The sequence below is a fragment of the Thamnophis sirtalis genome, unplaced genomic scaffold (genome assembly GCF_051295495.1).
Source record: "Thamnophis sirtalis isolate CommonGarterSnake01/CBP01778 unplaced genomic scaffold, rThaSir2_p1.2 scaffold_3, whole genome shotgun sequence".
Lineage (NCBI taxonomy): Eukaryota > Metazoa > Chordata > Lepidosauria > Squamata > Natricidae > Thamnophis > Thamnophis sirtalis.
Genome location: NW_028261383.1, coordinates 83,628,162 through 83,647,462, shown reverse-complemented (window position 1 = coordinate 83,647,462; position 19,301 = coordinate 83,628,162). Strand labels below are relative to the sequence as shown.

The window sequence follows — 19,301 nt, the reverse complement described above, 5'->3', positions numbered from 1 at the left end:
TTTTTACATGCTTTCAAGCTGGCAGAAGCTGGGACAAGTAACGGGAGCTCACTCCGTTATGCGGCACTAGGGAGTCAAACTACCGAACTTTCTGATTGACAAGCTCAGCATCATAGCCACTGAGTCACCTTTGGTTGGACTGTACAAATCTATAAAATGGATACATAGGAATAGTCTGGTTGTTTTTTTTAAGAGGCCAAATGCAGCTCTTCTAGTGATAATTCTACTCTACAATTTAGGCAACATTTGTCTACATGGCAACCACAGATTCTTTGTAAGTGCTTGCATTATACACAACTCTGAACCATAACATGGCTCTGCATACAACTGTTTTGTCAGTGGGCTGGGAAAGGAGAAATTTTCCTGGCAGCCCCTCACCCGCTCCCTAGAAAATAGTTTGCTGTGTAACTATCAGCAAGCCCAAATTGGCATAGGTTTCACCTGATAATTGCCAACCAACTGCCAATAAAGAACCAAGGCAAAGGACATGGCACCTATTGGCCAAAGGAAAGGAAAAAGCCATTTTGCTGAAATGTCTAGCAAGCAATTTATTGAGGTCCAATAAAAAGTGGCAAACAGCTTCATGCAGGGAACACCACTGTGCAGAGGCAGATATTTTTTCCCGGGCTGAAGATCACATTTGCAATACTTAACCTTTCCTGCCATCTTGCTACCTTGTTAAAAGTCGACCATTAGTGAGCGCCTTTTACTAGGACGAGCAGTTACATTGGAGGGCAGGGCTCCTGTGTTTTTTCTTTATTAGCATTCCCCCAGTTCATTATACTAGATAGGAAAAGAGGCCTCTGTCTCAAATTTGCTCCTCCTCAAGGCAATGGATGAAGGAATACTTCTTGTCTGACTATATATCACATCTTTTCAAATCTTTCCTAATTTGCTCACAGTTCATATGTCAAAAGAAAGAGACGGTGTGGGTTTTTATTTTTAATGCCTCCCTTATAATACAATAACATTTCTAGATCTCCAAAACACTTCAGGAGTCAATCACCTATGCCACAGTTCTCTAGAATGTAAAACCTGACAAAATACCACTTCCATCAACCCAAAGTCCTATTACAGGTAGTCCTCGGCTTACAACAGTTCGTTTAGTGACTGAATGGCACGGAAAAATGTGACTTATGACGGTTTTTCACACTCATGACCACTACAGCATCACTGTGGTCACGTGATCAAAATTCAGGTGCTTGGCAACTGAGGCATCATGTGATCGCCTTTTGTAACCCTCTAACACAGTGTTTTTCAACATTGGCAACTTGAAGATGTCCGGACTTCAACTCCCAGAATTCCCCAGCCAACACAGTGTTTCTCAACCTTGGTAACTTGAAGATGTCTGGACTTCAACTCCCAGAATTCCCCAGCCAGCGAATGCTGGCTGGGGGATTCTGGGAGTTGAAGTCCGGACATCTTCAAGTTGCCAAGGTTGAGAAACACTGCTCTAACAAGATAAGTCAATTGGGAAGGCAGGTTCACTTAACAACCATGCTATTAACTTAAGAACTGCACTGATTCGCTTAACAACTGTGGCAGGAAAGGTCGTAAAATGGGAGAAAAATCTGCCACTGTCTTGCTTGACAACAGGATTTTTGGTTTCAGTTGTGGCCATAAGTTGAGGACTACCTGTACTGACTCAGCCTTCCATCCATCCGAGGTCGATAAAATAAGGACCCAGATTGTTGGGGGTGGGGGGAAAGGCTGACTCTGTAAACCACTTAGAGAGAGTTGTAAAGCACTGTGAAGCGTCATATAAATCTAAGTGCTATTGCTACTGTATTCAAATAATTCTCTTTCTTATATAAGCCTTTAAATTAGTTACCCTACCTGGGAGAATTTGGTCCATTCAACTGCTCAAGGGTGAATAATCCTCAAGGATCCCACTCTTTCAAAATTCATCTAAGTCTTTTTTTTTTTTTGCCTTTTAAAATACAGCAAGAATTTGGGAACCTTCATCTTTTTGTGGGCTTACATTCAGGTATTTTATACATTCAGTATAGCTTGATGTTATGGTCCTGATTGCGCTCAGCTAGGAGGCATTTCCATTTTATCCGATGCCAACAGCATCACTCAAGTCTCCTTTGGCACATCCTTGTTAAAGGAATAGAAGATCAAAATTCTACCTTTCAGACCAATGCCTCTGGTTATGGCCTCTTTAACATAAACAATCAATAAAACTCTCTAATACGTGTGGAGGTGGGGGGGGGGAGAGGGCTAAATTTAAACAGCCTTGGCCAACAAGCAGAAGCATCACATAACCCATAAAATGAGGTAATTTGGCACAGCTGTGACTTTGCCGTTGAAAAGGCTGCCCACTGAAGGCAAGAGGAAAAGGGAGGGGTGGGCTGCACAGCAGTCATGAATCTCAGCCAGCGAAAGTAATTGCTTAAACATAGTATTATCACACTCCAGCACAGTACACTATATTTTAATATGATTTAGTAGTGCCATAAATAATAGCATTGATGTTGCTGTAGTTTTGTACAGCATTGGATGCCAACCTTACTCTTTGAAAAGAGAAACTCAAACGCAGCCTAAACGGCAGAGAATTTGAGATCTTGAAGGTATTAGGAATCTAACTATGTGCTCTTCCAACCTCAAATAGGGTTTGTTACCCCAATATTCCCCGCCACTCATTCTATTCTCAGTGTATTTAGCATTTCTTGAAATTTGCAACGGTCCCTGCCATCCCGCTGAGCTCCTTTGGGGAATCTAACAAGGGAGTGCAGGGCCATCTTGCCACTCAGGAGCAAATGGGAAAAATCTTCCCTTTGAAAGTGGCCCCTGCTCAGAATTCCCTACATCTTAAAAAGCAAATGCTTGTTACATAAGTAAGAGCATGTATGGAAGCACAACTAGTGTTTTTAGGTGAACAAGAGGCCATGATTATGGTTTCTCCTCCGACCTGTCCAATGTGGGCAGAGGTGGTCACTGACTCCCAACAGTAGACTCTGAGCTTCAGAACTGAAGAAGCTTCTTGGATGAGAAGTTAAACATCTTCAAAGAAAAACTAAAAGGTCCAGTTGTCTCTTGGAAAAGCACCTTTGGGACAACCATGACCTAAATGACTCAGAATCTCCATAGACAATGGACCCTGAGGTTCAAAGTGTTCATGGTGATCCAGCAACTTCTTGCATAGGGGAGATTTCTGAGGTACAGCCAAGAGTTTGTGTGTAAAGGTGTTGGCATGCTTATACACTATAATGATACACTGGAACACCTCCAAATAATTACAAACATGTAGGAGATGACTAGACTCAGCCCAAGTGAGATCTAAGTCCAGCCCACCTTTAATCCCGTTGACTCTTATCTACCACCAATTTGCTTTGATTGTTAGTAGGTTCAGATTCTTGTAGAGAGCTTTAGCTTAGAATAAATCTATATATTCATTTGAACTGCACGTCTGGTTTTCTGCACTTTTCAAAACATCTGGGGAAATGATGAAGAAAATAAAGTTCTAGATCTAGAACATGACATGCAAATAAATCCTATGAAAATGCTAGCAACTAATCTCTATACAATGTGTTGTGATTGATGCTTTAATTACTAAATAAGAACACTGTTTTTGCAAAACAACAATCATAACACTTTTCTCACGCAAACAGGGGTACCCGGCTTATGTCAATCATTGAACACATCCTGTATGCAGAATTTAACCCTAGTAAATAGGAAATCATATTTGCCTAAAGAACCTTACTTCAACGCATTTTCTATTGTATTCCCAGAAACTCTTTGATTACAATTGACTATATATCATATAGCAATAGCAATAGCAGTTAGACTTATATACCGCTTCATAGGGCTTTCAGCCCTCTCTAAGTGGTTTACAGAGTCAGCATATTGCCCCCAACAACAATCCGGGTCCTCATTTTACCCACCTCGGAAGGATGGATTTTTAAAATACCCTAGAATCCTTTAGAGGTTGTTACAGTCAGCAAAAGGATGGGGAAGAGAAAAGGAAAGTATTATAATTGGATTCAAGTTCTTTCATTTTTTAAAAAAAAAAGTTTGATTCACTCAAACTTTTATACCTTAAAAATATGACTAGCATAAAAAGGCATTGTCCGTGACCATCCTTGTGGGGCAGATGATTAAGAACTGGAGTTTGACTGCAAGAATCAAAGAATACCAGAGACTTAATCGCAGCTGATTTATTATGTTCTCTGGGCACTGCCAAAAAGCTAACAAAGACTAAGGTGATGGCATTTTACAGTGAATAATTGATTTGCATTTAATGCAGCGCAGTGGGACACTAAAGGAATTTTCTCTAAGTAAGAACTAAAGATGCTGAAGCTCCACCACTATCCATGCTCACAGGCCAGTCTTTTTGGTACAGAAGTCAATGTGAGTTTAATTGAAGCAAGTTCAACTTCCCTAGAAGCTGCAAACAAGAGTGAGCAGATTTAATTCCCTCTCTTTCTTTACTTCCCTTCTCTCCCTCCTTCAAATTGCTATGCTTACTTAACCTCCAGGTAGCTATTTAAAAAGAAGGCCAGCTAAATAACCATAATGAACAAATGGACTCAACAAGTGTGGCTATCTAATCGCCTGTCTGTTGTGTTTAACATCAACAGTCCTTCTGCTTATGTGCAGAACATCTTTAGGCTTGTAATGCATTAGGGACTAACCCTGGTTTCTGAACACCAGCTATTATTGAAGGAACTGTATGAATCGAAAGACCGGGGGGGTGCAATACATTGCTGGAAACTGTTTGGAAGCACAAAATGAATCCAGTTTCTGAAAATTGTTTTATGGATCATGCACAGAAAAGATTTTCAAGAGTTTTGCTTTTCCCTCGCAACAGGGGAAACCAACTATCTTTTCAATGAAGGTTTGATGCCCCATCAGGCTTCAGAGTGCATTTAACAGTATAGTTGTAGATCAAACCAGGATTAAAGGAGAGGTACCTGAACTAGGTTATAAAATGGTAACACTCGCCCTTCTTCACATTAACATATTTTGACCTGGGGAAATGTTGCTCTAGTAGTTGTTTTATAAATTCAGAATGATTAGGGAAGTGTATTGTGGCAGCACATTTCACAACTGCAATTGTACACTCATTTTAGCATCTTTTAGATTGCTCTTTTGATGAACAAGACGTAGAAAGTGTTGTTAGTTCACTGAGACAACACCTTCATTGCATGTGAAATCTGGGCTTGACCCTGAACATCTCAAGACAAAGCTAATAATGGCTTTTGTCAAAAATTCTGAAGAGATATTATATTAGCTAGAACCAGAGTTTGATATAATATATATTATATTGATATTATATATGAGTATATTATATAATCAAATGCATCTTCTTACAATCATTTTACTGAATGCATCTTGTATTAAATTAAGACCAGGGGAACAGTAAATGTCTGTTAGTCTTTCATGCTCCACTATCAAATGTATTTTTAAATCAGGGAGTCTCCAGCTACAACACTTGTTAAGACTTGTTGTGGTGGGGGGAGCTGTTCTCTCTCAGTTCATGGAGATCGAAATCTCCCTCATTCTATTCTGTATCTCAGCTCTTAGTGATTCTCTTGCTTGATTTTGTTCCTTCCCTCAAAAATACTGAGCACTGGGGTAAAATATAACAAATACACATCATAACTGTTGACTAAAAGTCACTGCCTGTATTGATTTGGTTTCAGAAAGGAAACAGAGGCAATTTAAATCTCAAACTTTTGCAGCTGCTGGAAAGACAGGTTCCTGTCTCAGAAGACACTAGAATATATATTTTTTTCTGAAAGCATATGCTGCACCTATGGAACAAACATTGGGTTTTTAATATATTATTTGCTAAACATTCACCATGTTCAATTCTTGCAAGTGGAAATGTTGCCCTCCTCAACTCCACAAAATCTGGATAGGTGTAGATGTTACAAAGAATTAATATTTTAAAAAGATGTTTAATGTGTGAAGTGAAAGTCCCAGTGTATAAAGTTAGATTATTGTTGAACTAAAAATAATTTTGCAAATAGGTACTAAACCCACATAGGTGAAGACATATGTTTTGAACTTACTTGTTTACTTCCTTTTTTAGTTTTAATTTGTTTCACTACACAGCCGTGAGAATACGAGTTTACAAATTTGGCTTTCAATCCAGATTCCTTTTTTACTCAAGAAAGATGCTTCCCACACCAACAGAAAGAAGGTCAGGAATCGTGGTTCCCATCTTTCCCTGCATTCACTTGTGCTGCCCCTTCCAAAATCTATTGCATGAAATTGGGGAGGATTTTAAAAGAAAGCGGATTAAGACTCTGAGGAGGGAGAACTCACAAAATGGCTCTTCTACAACTCATACAGGATCAATGATTAAATTTAACTTAAAATGTAAAATTAAAACATTTCAACCTAAAGCAGGATAGCTAAGAAGTATATTAAAATATCTGATCCACTCTTGTTTGTTTCATTGGGATAACTAGATGACAACCATGGTCATTTATTTTTAATTTCCTGTGTGGGACAATGCAAAATAGGCTATGCTAATTTATACTCAAGTACCATTGATTTGTTTTTAAGTATCAACTAATATTAGCCGGACTTTACTTCTTGTGTAGATAAAGCTATAGATCTGTTTCTGTAGTTGAAGTTTTGGGTACTGTTATACTATATTGCATACAAACGGCTTTGAAAACCATTTGAAGAAAAGCGGAAATATGCCAGCCCATTTCTCACCAATTCATATATTCTAAGTAACCTGAGAATAAGTGCTTTTCTAGAAGGTTATGGCTCTAGGATTACTTATGGAGAAAGCAATCATGTAATTCTAAGAATTCAGATACTCAACTTCCTGCATCTTCGGCTCTGACATTTTGGACTTGCAATGTGTAATTAGCCATTAATGCCCTAATTCTGATTTCTTATAGCAGACCAGCCTCCCATCATTTGCAATGAGAGTTTAATATGGGGAGCAATAAATGTGCCCAGATTGGGATCTAAAATATATGAGGATTCTTGTTCAGCAGCACTAAACCAAAAGGTGCTAATTATTGCTTCTATTCTCCTCCTCTAGCATGCCAGCCTGCTCATCAACAGGAATTCATGTGAATTAAATAAATCTCTCCCTTTCCCTCCCCCTCCTTCCCAGCCCAGCTCCACTAATATGTTCATTTTGAATGCTTCTCAAACATTCGCAGGGAAACAACTCTAGCGTAAATATCCCAGAACAAATGGCTGTATATTATACAGGAGGGAGCAGTTGGAAGCCAGACTGGGAATGCATTGGGCCATCTGGCCCAGGCAGTCTCTCCAAAATCCTCAGCTTTGTTTTCACCCCCCAGACTCCAAACAACACATTTTCCACTGTGTTGAGTTTACATTTTCCCAAACACTCAGGACCTGAGCATGCATGTAAATGTCAAGCTTCGCATTCTTCTCAGAGAAGGAAATTGAAATCACCTGCACTTCCTGCTCTTGAAGCAAAAGGATTCAAGTCACTGCAACCAAAAACAACAACAACCCACCCTAGCTGAACTGCAAGCTTGCCTCACTGCACAAGAGCACTGGGCTCCACAGCTGAGCTCCTGAGGAGCTGTTTTCCTCACGGATTCCTATTTTCCTCCTCACAACCGTGCCATTTGCAATTCACTGATTCAGTATCTGTACACCCAGGCACAACAGCTTGATCAATTTAGGTAGAAAGCAGTACTGTATATCTGAATCCCTGCTGTAAATGACATAGAAAGTTTGAGGCATCAAAGGCGACATGACAGAGCATCTTTGAATGCCTCACATGTTAGAAAGAAAAACATTTTGAAATCAGCTGGCTGTATGTCCATGTTTAGGCTGTGTTGGAGGAAAATCTACTCTCTGATATAGCATTTTGAAGACAAGCAAAAGAATTGGTGACTGAATTGACTAGATTTCTGCCTTCATGTTATTCCAGTGCTAAGTTGGAAATGAAGCTATTAATGTATAAAGTGATCATTTGATTCACACCATTATTAAAATTTCACTCATTCTGATCCAGAGTATATCTACAAAGACAGAGTTTACATCCATAAGCTTGCATGATCTCTCACAATGACAAAACCATCTGAATAATTCTACTAAAATCCCAGTCAAAATTTTCTTCTGAGCTGAACTTGACTTCTAAGGATACACAATTTACAACAATGCAAAATGTATACACAATTGACAACAATGCAAAATCTACCTCTATCAAGGAATGACAGCCATGAAAATCTATACTGAATGAATACAGAAATGATTTGCCATTGCCTTCTTTTGAAGTTTTTGTTAACTTCACAATCCAGCTTACTACTACTTTGAGATTTCTATTCTTTTTCCTGTACAATCCCTCTCAGTTTCTCAAGATAAGTCCAAATTGAATTGCAGTTCTTGTATAGCAGTGTTTTTCAAACTTGGCAACTTTAAAATGTATAGATTCAACTCCCAGCATATTGGCTGAGGAATTCTGGGAGTTGAAGTCCACACATCTTTCAAAACGCTAAGTTTGGAAAATACTGCTACATAACATCAATATCAAGACTTTCCAAGGGAATTATTTCCAGGTCTCTTCCCTAAATGTAGGTTGTTGCAAAGATACTGACAATATTTGTTTAATATTCTTGGTTCCCCAGAACTTATTGATTAGATAGCAACTTCTCAAGCATAGCATTTTCCCATGATTTTCTTACAGGCCACCACAACTACAGTATCAGGCAGATAGAACAAAGAAAATGAATAAATAACACAATAAGAATGTAACTCAACCATAAATGATACAGTAGATGAAAATACTTTAGAAAGAAACAAATATATTCAGTAATGGAAAAAGATTAAATTAATTTACAAAATCAATTGGCTTCATGATTCATTTACCTAATTTGAGGACTAGGCCTCTGACATCACCACTACAAATTTAAAAATAAAAGTATTCCTTCCCTTCTACATGGGCCTGGCCTCTTTGTTCATATATGCCTACAGGCCTCTAGAGCCCTGCTTATTTTAATTTGGCTGAATGTATGTATGAAAGTCATTAAAGCTGCACACAAAACAGTGAGTGTGATCTCAAAAATTTGTTGCTTATGACATGTCACTTGCTGATACCATACCGCTGAAACCTGCTGGCTCCTATCACCATTTCATTTAGCTGCCATCCCTCTACTCCAATTTGTGCCAAGATTCAGATACTAGTATACCCCCTCCTCTATGATGTTTGACAATATATATTTCACATGCATTACAGTAAAAATTGAAGGAGCATCTGACGAAGCTGCATACAACTTTACTCCAAGCAGAAAGTTACTTAAGATTCATCAAAATTCCTCATATTCTATATTAAAGACTAAGTGACAACTTTACAATTGGACAATTGTGAACAATTTAGAAGACACCTTGACCTGTCTTATATCTTCTTCATTAACAAGGATAGAAATTTCAAAATCTTCAAAGAATTTGAGGTTTTTTAAAAAAAAAACAAGTCTTTTTGCTTTTTGGAAACATTAACTTATCATAACACAAAGCTCCCTGATATAACCAGAAATTAACTTGTTGTTTTTTTTACAAAATACATATAATATGACAATGCCAACTAAGTTCATCCATTCAATAAAAAAATAATCAATATCTGTATCTACCAGCTTGTGATTCTCATCAGCCACATCTCAACAGGGAATTTCAATCTTTTTTTTAAACATTAATTGCATTAAAGTAGTTTGGGATTTTATTCTCTAAAACTGTTATTCTGCAATCTTGTTCTGCCACTCCTTCCCCTTTTCCCTAAATCAATAATTAATCCTAACATTAGGGTTAAATGTAAAATGTTTTAAAGTAAAAGTCTGATTGCCATTAAGTAGATAATAGTTGGTATCTGAATTCCAACTGAGCTCAGGTTGTGGCTTAAGCTTGTGAAAACAACAGCACAGAAGCTGTGTAACCATTCGTGTTTTACTTTAACAGAAAGAATCTGCAGGTGAATTGACAATCACCCAGTCATAAACAAAATGCTAGTAAACAGGTGTTTTAAAACTATGGTAGGCTTTGGTAGCATGACTATCTACAGAGAAATGCAATCTTGAAAGGAAAAAGCATTAACCCTTGAATGACTACAATTCGGAAAATGGCCCAATTCCTTTTTTAAAAAAAGGATTATCCAATTACACTCATACAAAACAGCCGCTCAGAACAGCGAGAGGTCCTTTTTAAACACAAACTTATAAAGTATTGTCATTGGTGCAGTTTTTAAGATTTGTGGTTAAAGGACTGGAGTTGTTCTACTGTCAGTTCTTATAGACTGTCGTTCAAAAGAATTTGTCTCCCTAATTTTACTAAATGTTGGATTGCAACTACTCCAGTTCTTTCTTTTCTTTTCTCATCTATTGTAAGACAGCCATGAATAGCAGGAAAAGATGTTTCATGAGCATCAAAGAACAGTGTTCTAAAACAAACTCAACAGTTTGACCTTTCTGGTTTGGTGTCAGAAAGCTACCAAAAGCAAACGAAAGTTTAGAAGGCAGAATCTGAAACACCCAAAAGCTGGTTTACGACCATGTGTGTGAACATAGTAAGCAAAATAAAAAACCTAACATCCCTCCATTTGTTTAAAAAAAAACCTGAATCAGATAAAATCACAGGGCTTATTTAGTAACTTCCAGAATATTAACCTGAGGTTAAACAAATCTGACTCAAGAAATTAAACATTATCAAGTTATCTTATAAAAATATGACAGTCTCTTAATATATTTTTTTTTAAATGCACTGTACAACGTTTTGATTCAGAGGAATAAAATGATCTCCTTTAGCTCAATATTTTACCGTTTGTCTAGAGGTATACAGGGGCTTTTTTACTTGGAACTACAATGAGAGTGAACATGCAATAAAATGCCATAATGGAAATTAGGCTGTAAGAAAAGCAGAGCTTTTCCAATCACAAAATTACTCTGGAGCACTAAGTTTCTAAAATAAGTGTTATCGTCCATGACACATCCCACACTGCAAATCTACCGAGATTTAAGATCTTCCCTAAAAACACTTAACACAGGAATTACAAAGGAGTATATAAATACCGAACGTCTTTATTTATATAATTATCTACTTGGTCCATTAGATGGATACAGAATCGCTGGGCAGGGGCGGGGCCGTTGGTTGCTTTCTTTGGGGTTGCTTTTCTATTTCTGTTCGTTCATATAATTAAAACTGAGGAGGGAGAAGACAGGAGAAAGAGAGACAGAACTATCTGTGATCTGATAGCCTTCCGGGGAATCAGAAGCTGTTATTTATTTATTTATTTTTATAAACAGCTACCGCGTCTAATTAAACATTGGGAGGAGGAGGAGGGAGGGAGGAGGGGGAAATAGGAGGAAGGCAGGCAAAATTAATACCGTTTGCCTAAAAGTGAATCCTCCCTGCGCGCGCGCGCAGTGCAGTTGGATCTCAGCTGCTGCTTGGCCCTTGCCCACTTAGCGAGAGCCGCGGTGATCCTGTACCTTTAAGACCGCGGTTGGTTCACCCCGCCCTGGCTCCTGGCCAATCTAAAACCGAGCACAGGAGGCGCTTCCCTAAAGCTTACGCCGAGGTCCAATTCAGCCAGGGCTACCGCCTCAACTGAGGGAGTAGCTCAAGGCGATAAATCAATGGCAAATGCACACTTCTTATTATTTTTTTTCCAGAGTCGATTCGAGCAACGATCCGCTAGGAGGAAAGCTTCGTTCTTCTCCGCTCGCCTCGCTGGACTTCCCCCCCCCAACTTCCCCCCCCCCCTCTCATCTACCTTCCGAGATTTACAGGAGGCTTGGGAATTTGGAAGGGGCCGAGAAACCTCTGGATGGAACTGGGAAGGAAGGGGGAGCCCTTTCGCCCCCACAGAAGAGACGAGGCGGTTTCTGAAAACTCTTGCCGCTTCTTTTTCTCTTCTGCAAGCGAGAGGGAACGGGGGGGGGAGTGGTCCTACTCTGACCCCGGGTTTTTGTTTTTTTTCCTTTAAATAACGGCGTTTAAGACTGGAGTCCTGCGCAGAACTATTTGGCAGGAATGCCTCCGAAAACACATCCTGCCAAGAACCAACAGGACGGGAACTGAACGGGATCTAAAGGACGGGAGGAGAAGGAAACTATCCGATCGGACTTCTTGAGCGAGCGCGCCTGCCCGCCCGCGCTAATCTGAGTTTGTCAGCACGTTGGATTTTCCAACAGGAAGAAGGCCGGGATGGACACATAAAAGGGGAGCCATCACCCGCGTTTTATTCTTCGCTTTCATTCTCATCCTGGCTACCCGGCCTGTGCCGGTTGAGATCCCGGCGTGATCCACATTCGCGGCCACCTAACTAAACCGACCGCTTCGCGGCTTCCACCGTTCTCAAACTCCTTCCAACCCGGCCTTTCGGTGTCCAGCGCGCAATTCCCTTAAAACGCCTCCGCCTCCAAAGCCCCCACCCCCCGCCACCGTCCCAACATCTCCACGGATCACCTCGGCTTTCTTCCACTTGGATCATTTCACAAGAAAACGAACGAAAGCCAGACTTACTTGTTTTGTCATGGAGTCGATTAAACGGACGTAAAAATCCTGTTCGGTTCTTATCCCTGGAAGCCGTATTTAGGGAGACGGGGAGAGGGAGGAAAAATAGAACAATTAAGTGAAAGAACGAAAAACAAAAACTAAAAGTGCTTTCCTTTTCCTCCTCCCCCCCCGCCCCCGAACTTGCCAGGTACTTTGCGGTCCCGAAGTACGGGAGAAGGTCTTGAAAGTTGAAAACACCGTAATAATTAACTGGGACCCTCTCCATCATCTCAAAGCTAATCGCAAATATATTTATACAGAGTCAATAAATGCTCAAAAGAGATCCGCCCTGGATTTTGCTTTCTGTCGTCCTCTCCCACTCCGTCCCAGGGTCTCTCTTTTAATTGGAACGGAAACGAGGTGATCCCCTTGCCCAGACCACACTTAATGCACTCTATTCGATTGGGCAAAAGTAATAGCCCTGCTTTTTTCCCAATATAGGGGACCGAAGGAGGATAAGAGAGAAAAATTGTTATTCAGGTGAAGGGGACATTTTTAATTTTATTAGGATTTCCACCAAGGGCAAAATATGAAGTCTGGCAAATCTTGAAAGCATCCTGGGACCATATAGGAGTTGTACTTCCCCCTTCTCCCCCACCCCCCACTTTGTGTGTGTGTGTGCTTACGGTCGGGCAACCTTTGGAGAAACATTTGAGAGGAACGGGCCGCTGTCCGAGAAATTCTACTCCGGTTTTTAAAAAGGCTATTCGGTCCTGTTGCTGGTGGTGTTTTTGTTTCTTAAAGACAACCGCGACACAGAGAGTTTGCTCACCTTGTCCCTTGGCTAATCCACCCCGAGCCTGAGCCCGGTGGGGCAAGCCTCCCCTCCCATTTCTGTTCCCTTCCAGGGGAAAACAGACATACTGAACGAAGGAATTCCCTGGAGATTTAAAGCCCGCCCGGAGCTGTCAAGCACAACTAGAACAAGGCTCACCGTTGCTGTAGAGGAGCTGCAGACGGTAATGGATCCCATTGTTGGTCTTTTCGCTGTTGGCTTCCTGAAGCGAAAGGACACAGAAGTGTTAGAAGCAGGACCAGCAACCAGAGCAGCAAAGGCGCTCCTAAAGAGCCCGAAACCCCGGATTCATCGCGAGTTGTTACTTATTTCTTTACTGCTCCCCCCCACTTCCATCCCCTCCAAATCGGGACACTAATCAAAGGGGTAGACTTCAACCCAATCTGTGCTGGGCATGGATAAAAGGCCAAGAATAGGTTGGAAAAGCGCCGGGAGGGAAACATTTAGTAGAGACCTAGCCGGGGTGGAGGTGGAGGTGGGGGAGACAAAAGTTTGCAGATTGCTAGACGGGAGTCGGCCAAGCGTGAGTTTGAAAGGACCCCGCAGAGGTCGGGCTCTCTTCTCTAGGATGGTCCCGCAGAGGGCTCCGGAGTACAGGGAAATCTCTTTTATCTGATGACACGCGCGCGCAGAGTGCCCGTTCACACGTACACTTACTTTCTCCTTCTCCACGAAGCCCACGAAGGCGGTGCGCTCGATCTCCACGGGCTGCCCCTGCCGGTCGTACAAAGCCAGCACGAAGTGGAAGAAGTTGGATTTCCGCAAGTTGGAAGGCGGCTGCTTCTCGAAATGAGCCCGGGCCAGGCCTACCCCGCTGCGGCCAAAGAGACCGAGTTAGGCGCGCTTATTCCCAGCCAAGAAACTTTCCATTACAAAGCCGGGCCGAGTCCGGCAAAAAAGAAAAAAAAGGGGGGGAGGGGTACCAGGCCTTTCCTTAGCATCAAGTGACTTATCAAGCTCGGTCCAACAAGCGGGGTCCTAGTCAGGTCCCCAAGCTCGGGTCAATTTCTTGCCGCCTGCTCCCCATATTCTAAGGAAGAAATGAAGCAGGTGATTCTTCCACCTCAGGGGAGAAACGGAGCCATTCAGCCGAGTGACTGCTCCGCAGGAATACCCACCCATCCACCCCGGCAACCCCGAAGCAACCGCTGCTTTCCAAACCGCGAAAATTGTCCCTGGAAAAATCAACCCCAGAGGACTTTGGCTCTCTTTTCTTTAGCTTTTCCCCCCTAACCCCTTTCACTGCAGCCTGAATTAGCGAGCCAAAATTGCCGGCTGCTCGTAGTGCCCCGGGGGGATGCTCCGGCTGCCTACCCAAGGCCACGCTTTCTCAGGTCGGGTCAGTGCGGCCTCAGCTGTCACTAACTCCGCCTGATGTCCGAAGCGCTACTCTCGCTCGCAGGAAGACTCTCTGATTCCAGCCCCGTTCTCGCTAGGGCTGGAAACATCCCTACAAAACTTTTCCGTAATTTCACCACTGGCTTTTTGTCTCCGCACCACTTTCCCTTCCCAAGCAGAGGAGACGAGGGACGGAGGGAAGGAGGGAGAGAGGGAGAGATCCAGCCGAGCAGGACAGATGCCTTCGTGACCTGTCAAGGTTCCCAGCCGCCCGGCTTAAATTGCGGCCCTGGCTTCAACCCCAGAAAAAACACCTTTGGAAACCCCAGAAAACGGGAATTTGGGAATAAGCACCGTGAGGAGGACAGTCGAACTTAGTTCCCGGGAGCTCTGGACTGGAAGTAGCTGGAAAGTTGAAAAAGTCCCGGGCGTATCTTTCTCGAAAGGAATCGCTGGAAGGAAGGGTCGGCTTCTTGTGGACGAAGAAAAATGTATAGACTATTCACAAACAAGCAAAGTTGTTGTGAAAGTGACAGCATACATTGCCAGCGATGTGTTTGTTGGATGCAACTTAAAAAGAAGGGAGGATTTCGGAGGAGAGAGAGGGGGAGAGAGAGAGAGAGAGAGAGAGAGAGATGGGGAACAGCAAGGAGTAAATGTGCAGTCTAATTTTGCTTTTTAATGTGAGTCTCGGAAGCGTCAACATATTTGGGGGCGATTCCTGAATATAAAGTTCCATTGTCTTTCAGATGGGAAAGAAAGAGTAAAAGAGAGGGAAAGAAGGGAAAGAAAGAGAAAATGAGAGAGAGAAAAAAGAGAGAGAAAGAAAGAAAAAGAGAAAGAAAGAAAAAGAAGGGGAAAGAAAGAAACCAACTGTTTCAGCGTCTACTCGGATCCTAACATTAAAAAGTCATTTGGGGTCAAGAGGTGTCGCCGGGAGGCACTGCCCACCAGCTACAGAGGGTGACTGGACCGCTGGATTTTCGAGTCAGGGAAGGAAGGAAGAAGGGAGGGATGCTACCGCGAGCTCTACCTACCTCTGAGCCGCGGTGTTTGCATCCAGGACGCCGGCTCCCTGCATCCATGTCCTGACCGCGTTCATGCCGGCGCCCAGGGGCTCTTCCTTCATGCTGCTCCCACTCCTCTGAATGCTTTCCTGAATCCCAAACATGAATTAAGGACAACCAAAACCTTCGTTTCTTCTTGAAGGGAAAAAAAAGTAGGAAAAGCGAGGAAAAACAAAAATGCAAAAAATAAAAATAAAACCCCCAGCCACAAAGCAGGGTGTTGACAAGAAGAAAAAACGCGGAGCGGGTCGGGTTTTTGTTTCACTCCCCCTCTTGCTCTTTCTTTCTCTCTCTCTTTCTTTCTTTCTTTCTTTCTTTCTTTCTTTCTTTCTCTGGAACGGCTGCTGAATCAAAGCAAATCAGAGAAAATCAAACACAGACATTGAAGGGATTGGGAGAGAGAGAGAGAGAGAGAGAGAGAAGGGGGGATCCAAAGGGTTACAACAATCTCCCCCCCGGGGCCGGCTGTGGATGCTCTAGCGGGCGCCTGGCGAGCCTTGTTCTTTGGAGGGTGGGCGCGAGACACCGGCTGGCCTCTTCCTCCTCCTCCCCCTCCTCCTCCTCTTCCTCCTCCTCCTCCTCCTCTTCTTCTTTAAAAAAATCAGAATATGGTTCTTCTTCTTGGCTAACTGGCCGGGATCGCGCAAGAAGTGGCAGGACGTTGCCGGCGGCGTCCCTTCCGTGCTGAAATCCCCCCCTCTTTTGGATCGCCGAAGAAAGAAGGCAGTTTAAGAAACAATAGGTTGAACCGGCGCTGCTGCTGCTGCGGCGGCGGCTGTAGCGGCTGCGGCGGCGACGGCGCCCTTGGCTACACCAAGTGTCATTTTCCAGTGACAAGAAAGCGGCAACTTTGCGATCCGTCCTCGGCGAGACTCCTTCTCTTGCGGGGCTTTCCCTCCGGCCAAAGACTGACGGTCGTCCTTTCTCTCTCTCCCCCTCCCTCTCTCTCTGGCTTCTTCGCCTCCTCTCCTGCCTTTCCTCCAACCGCGCAGGGAGCTTGGCTTGGCTTGGCTTGGCTGCTGGAGAGCCCGAAAGAGAGAGAGAGAGAGACGGGCAGAGGAAGACACGCGGCGCTCGTACGCCGGGAAAGGTAAGCGCACCCCCCCCCCGGGTGGATTTCGGCTTCCTCCCTCCCTCCCCGCTCCCTCCTCCCCGCTTCAATCCGAGCGCTTTGCAGGCTTTCTCAATGAAACCGACTTCAACTCTCCCCGCAGCTAAACACACGAGCACACCAGCCCCACTGGGCTGGGGGGCGGCGCCCTGCGGGCCGGAGCCCGCCCCTGGCCCTCATTTGCATAGCGTCATAACTTCCTCGGCCGCTCCACGCCCACCAATCGCCGGAGAGGAAAGCCGAGCAGCCGCCGCCGATGGCCCCCTCAGGGACACGCCCCCATCATTAGCATGCCCCGCCCACTCCGCCCCTTTTTCGCCGGGCAAAGACCGGAGAAAGTTGCTGCGGAAGCCGCGGTTGCGCTCCGCCAGCCTGCAGGGGAGAACGGCAGGCGGGAGGCGGGCAGGGGATCGCGCGGGCAGGAAAGGCAAGCAGTGCGGGCCGCCGGTCGAACAAGGAGCCTCGGCCCACATGCTGGGAAGGGAGCCGCCCGGAGCCACCTTTCGGACGGTCCTTGTTCTTCCTAGTAGGGAAGAAGCGAAGAGGGGGGGGGGGAGGTTACGCGGCACTTGAGGATCGGGCGCTTCGGGTTCCGCGATCCGTCGAAGTTCCGAGGCCGGAAAGAATTGCAAGAGAAAGGCGGGAGTGGGTGGATGAGCGTCGTTGGAGCGCCCGGGTGGGTGGACAGGAGTGTCCCCCAGGCTCCGGAGAGCCGGGAGGGGGGAGTTTGCTGCCCGCGTGGGAAATTCGATCTGCACGCGCCCTCCCGTGCGTCCTCCAAGACAGGCTCTTCCGATGGTGTAAAGATGGCTCAGAAAAACAGCAACGGTGATGATGGTGATGATGATAATAATAATCCAAACGAAACACAAAGCCTTTAATTAATGAAAGAGAGCCAAGTCGCACAGCTGTCATCCACTAGGCCAGATTTCTTTTGCAGCGGCAGCGAGGCAACCTGTCCTTCCTTTCTGCAGACGGTGATCTGAACCACTTTTTTCATGATCCGGAGATGAATATATTTTATTTTTAATTCGCCATCCGTAGAAGTCAGAAAAGCACAGATGGGCAACCCCCTCCACGTACATATATACCTCTTAAGAGGGTATGAACTTGATTAAAACACCGGTTTGTTTTGTTGGTTAAGGAAACACAACCTCAACTCGATACTTCGGGTTTTTTGCCACATGGATCTTGCAATGCTTTTGATTTTTATAATAATAACAACAACAACAACGCTCTCCTTCTTTCCCAACGCATCTCCATGCAGAAAGTCGCTTTCTGACACGGAGTAGGTCTTTGTCTGAAAGGGATTTCAGAAATAATACGAACCATAATAATAAGTTAAAGAAGTGGCAGCTGTGACTTCACATTGGTTTGAACAGAGAATAATAATAATAATAATAATAATAATGTGCTCTCCCTCCTCTTTAGCAATAACAAAGGGCTATGTGCTTACTCTAAAAATTGGTGTTTTTTTTTCCAGTCAGTTCTGTGCCGAATTTGTTCCTTTTTTTCTATTGTAGCAAGCTCAGAATTGCGCGACTGGAGCAGGGAGCGCTCTTCCCGCCAGAAAAGTATTTCCCCTCGGAAAAAATCGATTTTTCTGACCAGGGAACCGTCCTTCTGTTTTCCCAAGGCGAAACGGTCGAGTTGAAAGATAGAAATGAGAGGAGATGAAAACTCTATGCCCCGTTCTTGCTTGCTTGCTTTCAAAAACGCGGGGGGGGAAACATTAAAATCAACCCACTCCAAAATGAACCGATTTGCGAAATTCTTTTCCAGACTCCCTTTCTTTACCGCCAACTCTCGCGTCCCGTAGCAACTGTCGCGCACCCTCCCACACGCCGCAAAAACCATCCCGCGGGGCGCATTCGCGTCCTTCCACTTGGAGTCTGCGCCCCCGTCACGCCACTTCACTTCGAGATCTCGCTTGCCAAAACCAAAATCTCCCGCGCCTTTTTTTGTTGTCAGTTACTTGTCTTGGAATCTTATCCCTCCGTCCCGACCCACAAAACTTTTTCTTTGTGTTTCCTTAAAGAGAAAGAGCGAAAAAGTGCTATCAAAGCGGGGTCCCCTACTTTTGGACCGTGTAGTCACCCCTCTGAACAAGCTTTTTAATTTCGTCTGCTAAATCAAAGTAAATTCACAAATCAGAACTGCTTTCTTCTCTTTCCGAGTAAACTCCAGTAGGATTCCGTTGTTGGAAGCCCTTTAAAAATAAAAACTAGCTGGATAGATGCACTGAAGAATTATAGGATCGGCAACGTGTATGTTTTTATTTCTGATCCTAACATTCCAGTAACCAGAACCTGGCGCAAAATGGCACCCTCTTAATTTTAAGTGGGTGAACTGAACGGAGCTCACAGATACTTCATAAAACTTGGTTGAAATAAGAACCCCTTCACGTTTTATTAATTTTCAATTATATTATTTAATGTGGGAAGAGAAACATGGTTGCTACCGATAGCAAGATATCCAAGCCGTCAGAAAT

General features: G+C 43.7%; 1 protein-coding gene across 8 annotated transcripts in view; it reads right to left on the bottom strand.

Moving 5' to 3' along the window:
• Positions 1 to 16,716, bottom strand: part of EBF1 (EBF transcription factor 1) — a 359,655-nt gene extending 342,939 nt beyond the window's left edge. For 6 of the 8 annotated variants that reach the window (XM_014059163.2, XM_014059169.2, XM_014059167.2 and 3 more), the window contains exons 1-4: positions 15,670 to 16,716; positions 13,952 to 14,108; positions 13,433 to 13,496; positions 12,466 to 12,521 (exon numbers count right to left, since the gene is read on the bottom strand). In XM_014059163.2, the coding sequence (XP_013914638.1) occupies positions 12,466 to 12,521; positions 13,433 to 13,496; positions 13,952 to 14,108; positions 15,670 to 15,803 (411 nt within the window). In that variant the 5' untranslated portion in view covers positions 15,804 to 16,716. The remainder of the gene's footprint in view (positions 1 to 12,465; positions 12,522 to 13,432; positions 13,497 to 13,951; positions 14,109 to 15,669) is intronic. The other 2 variants (XM_014059166.2, XM_014059170.2) reach the window with 1 other exon arrangement.
• Positions 16,717 to 19,301: the final 2,585 nt, after the last annotated feature.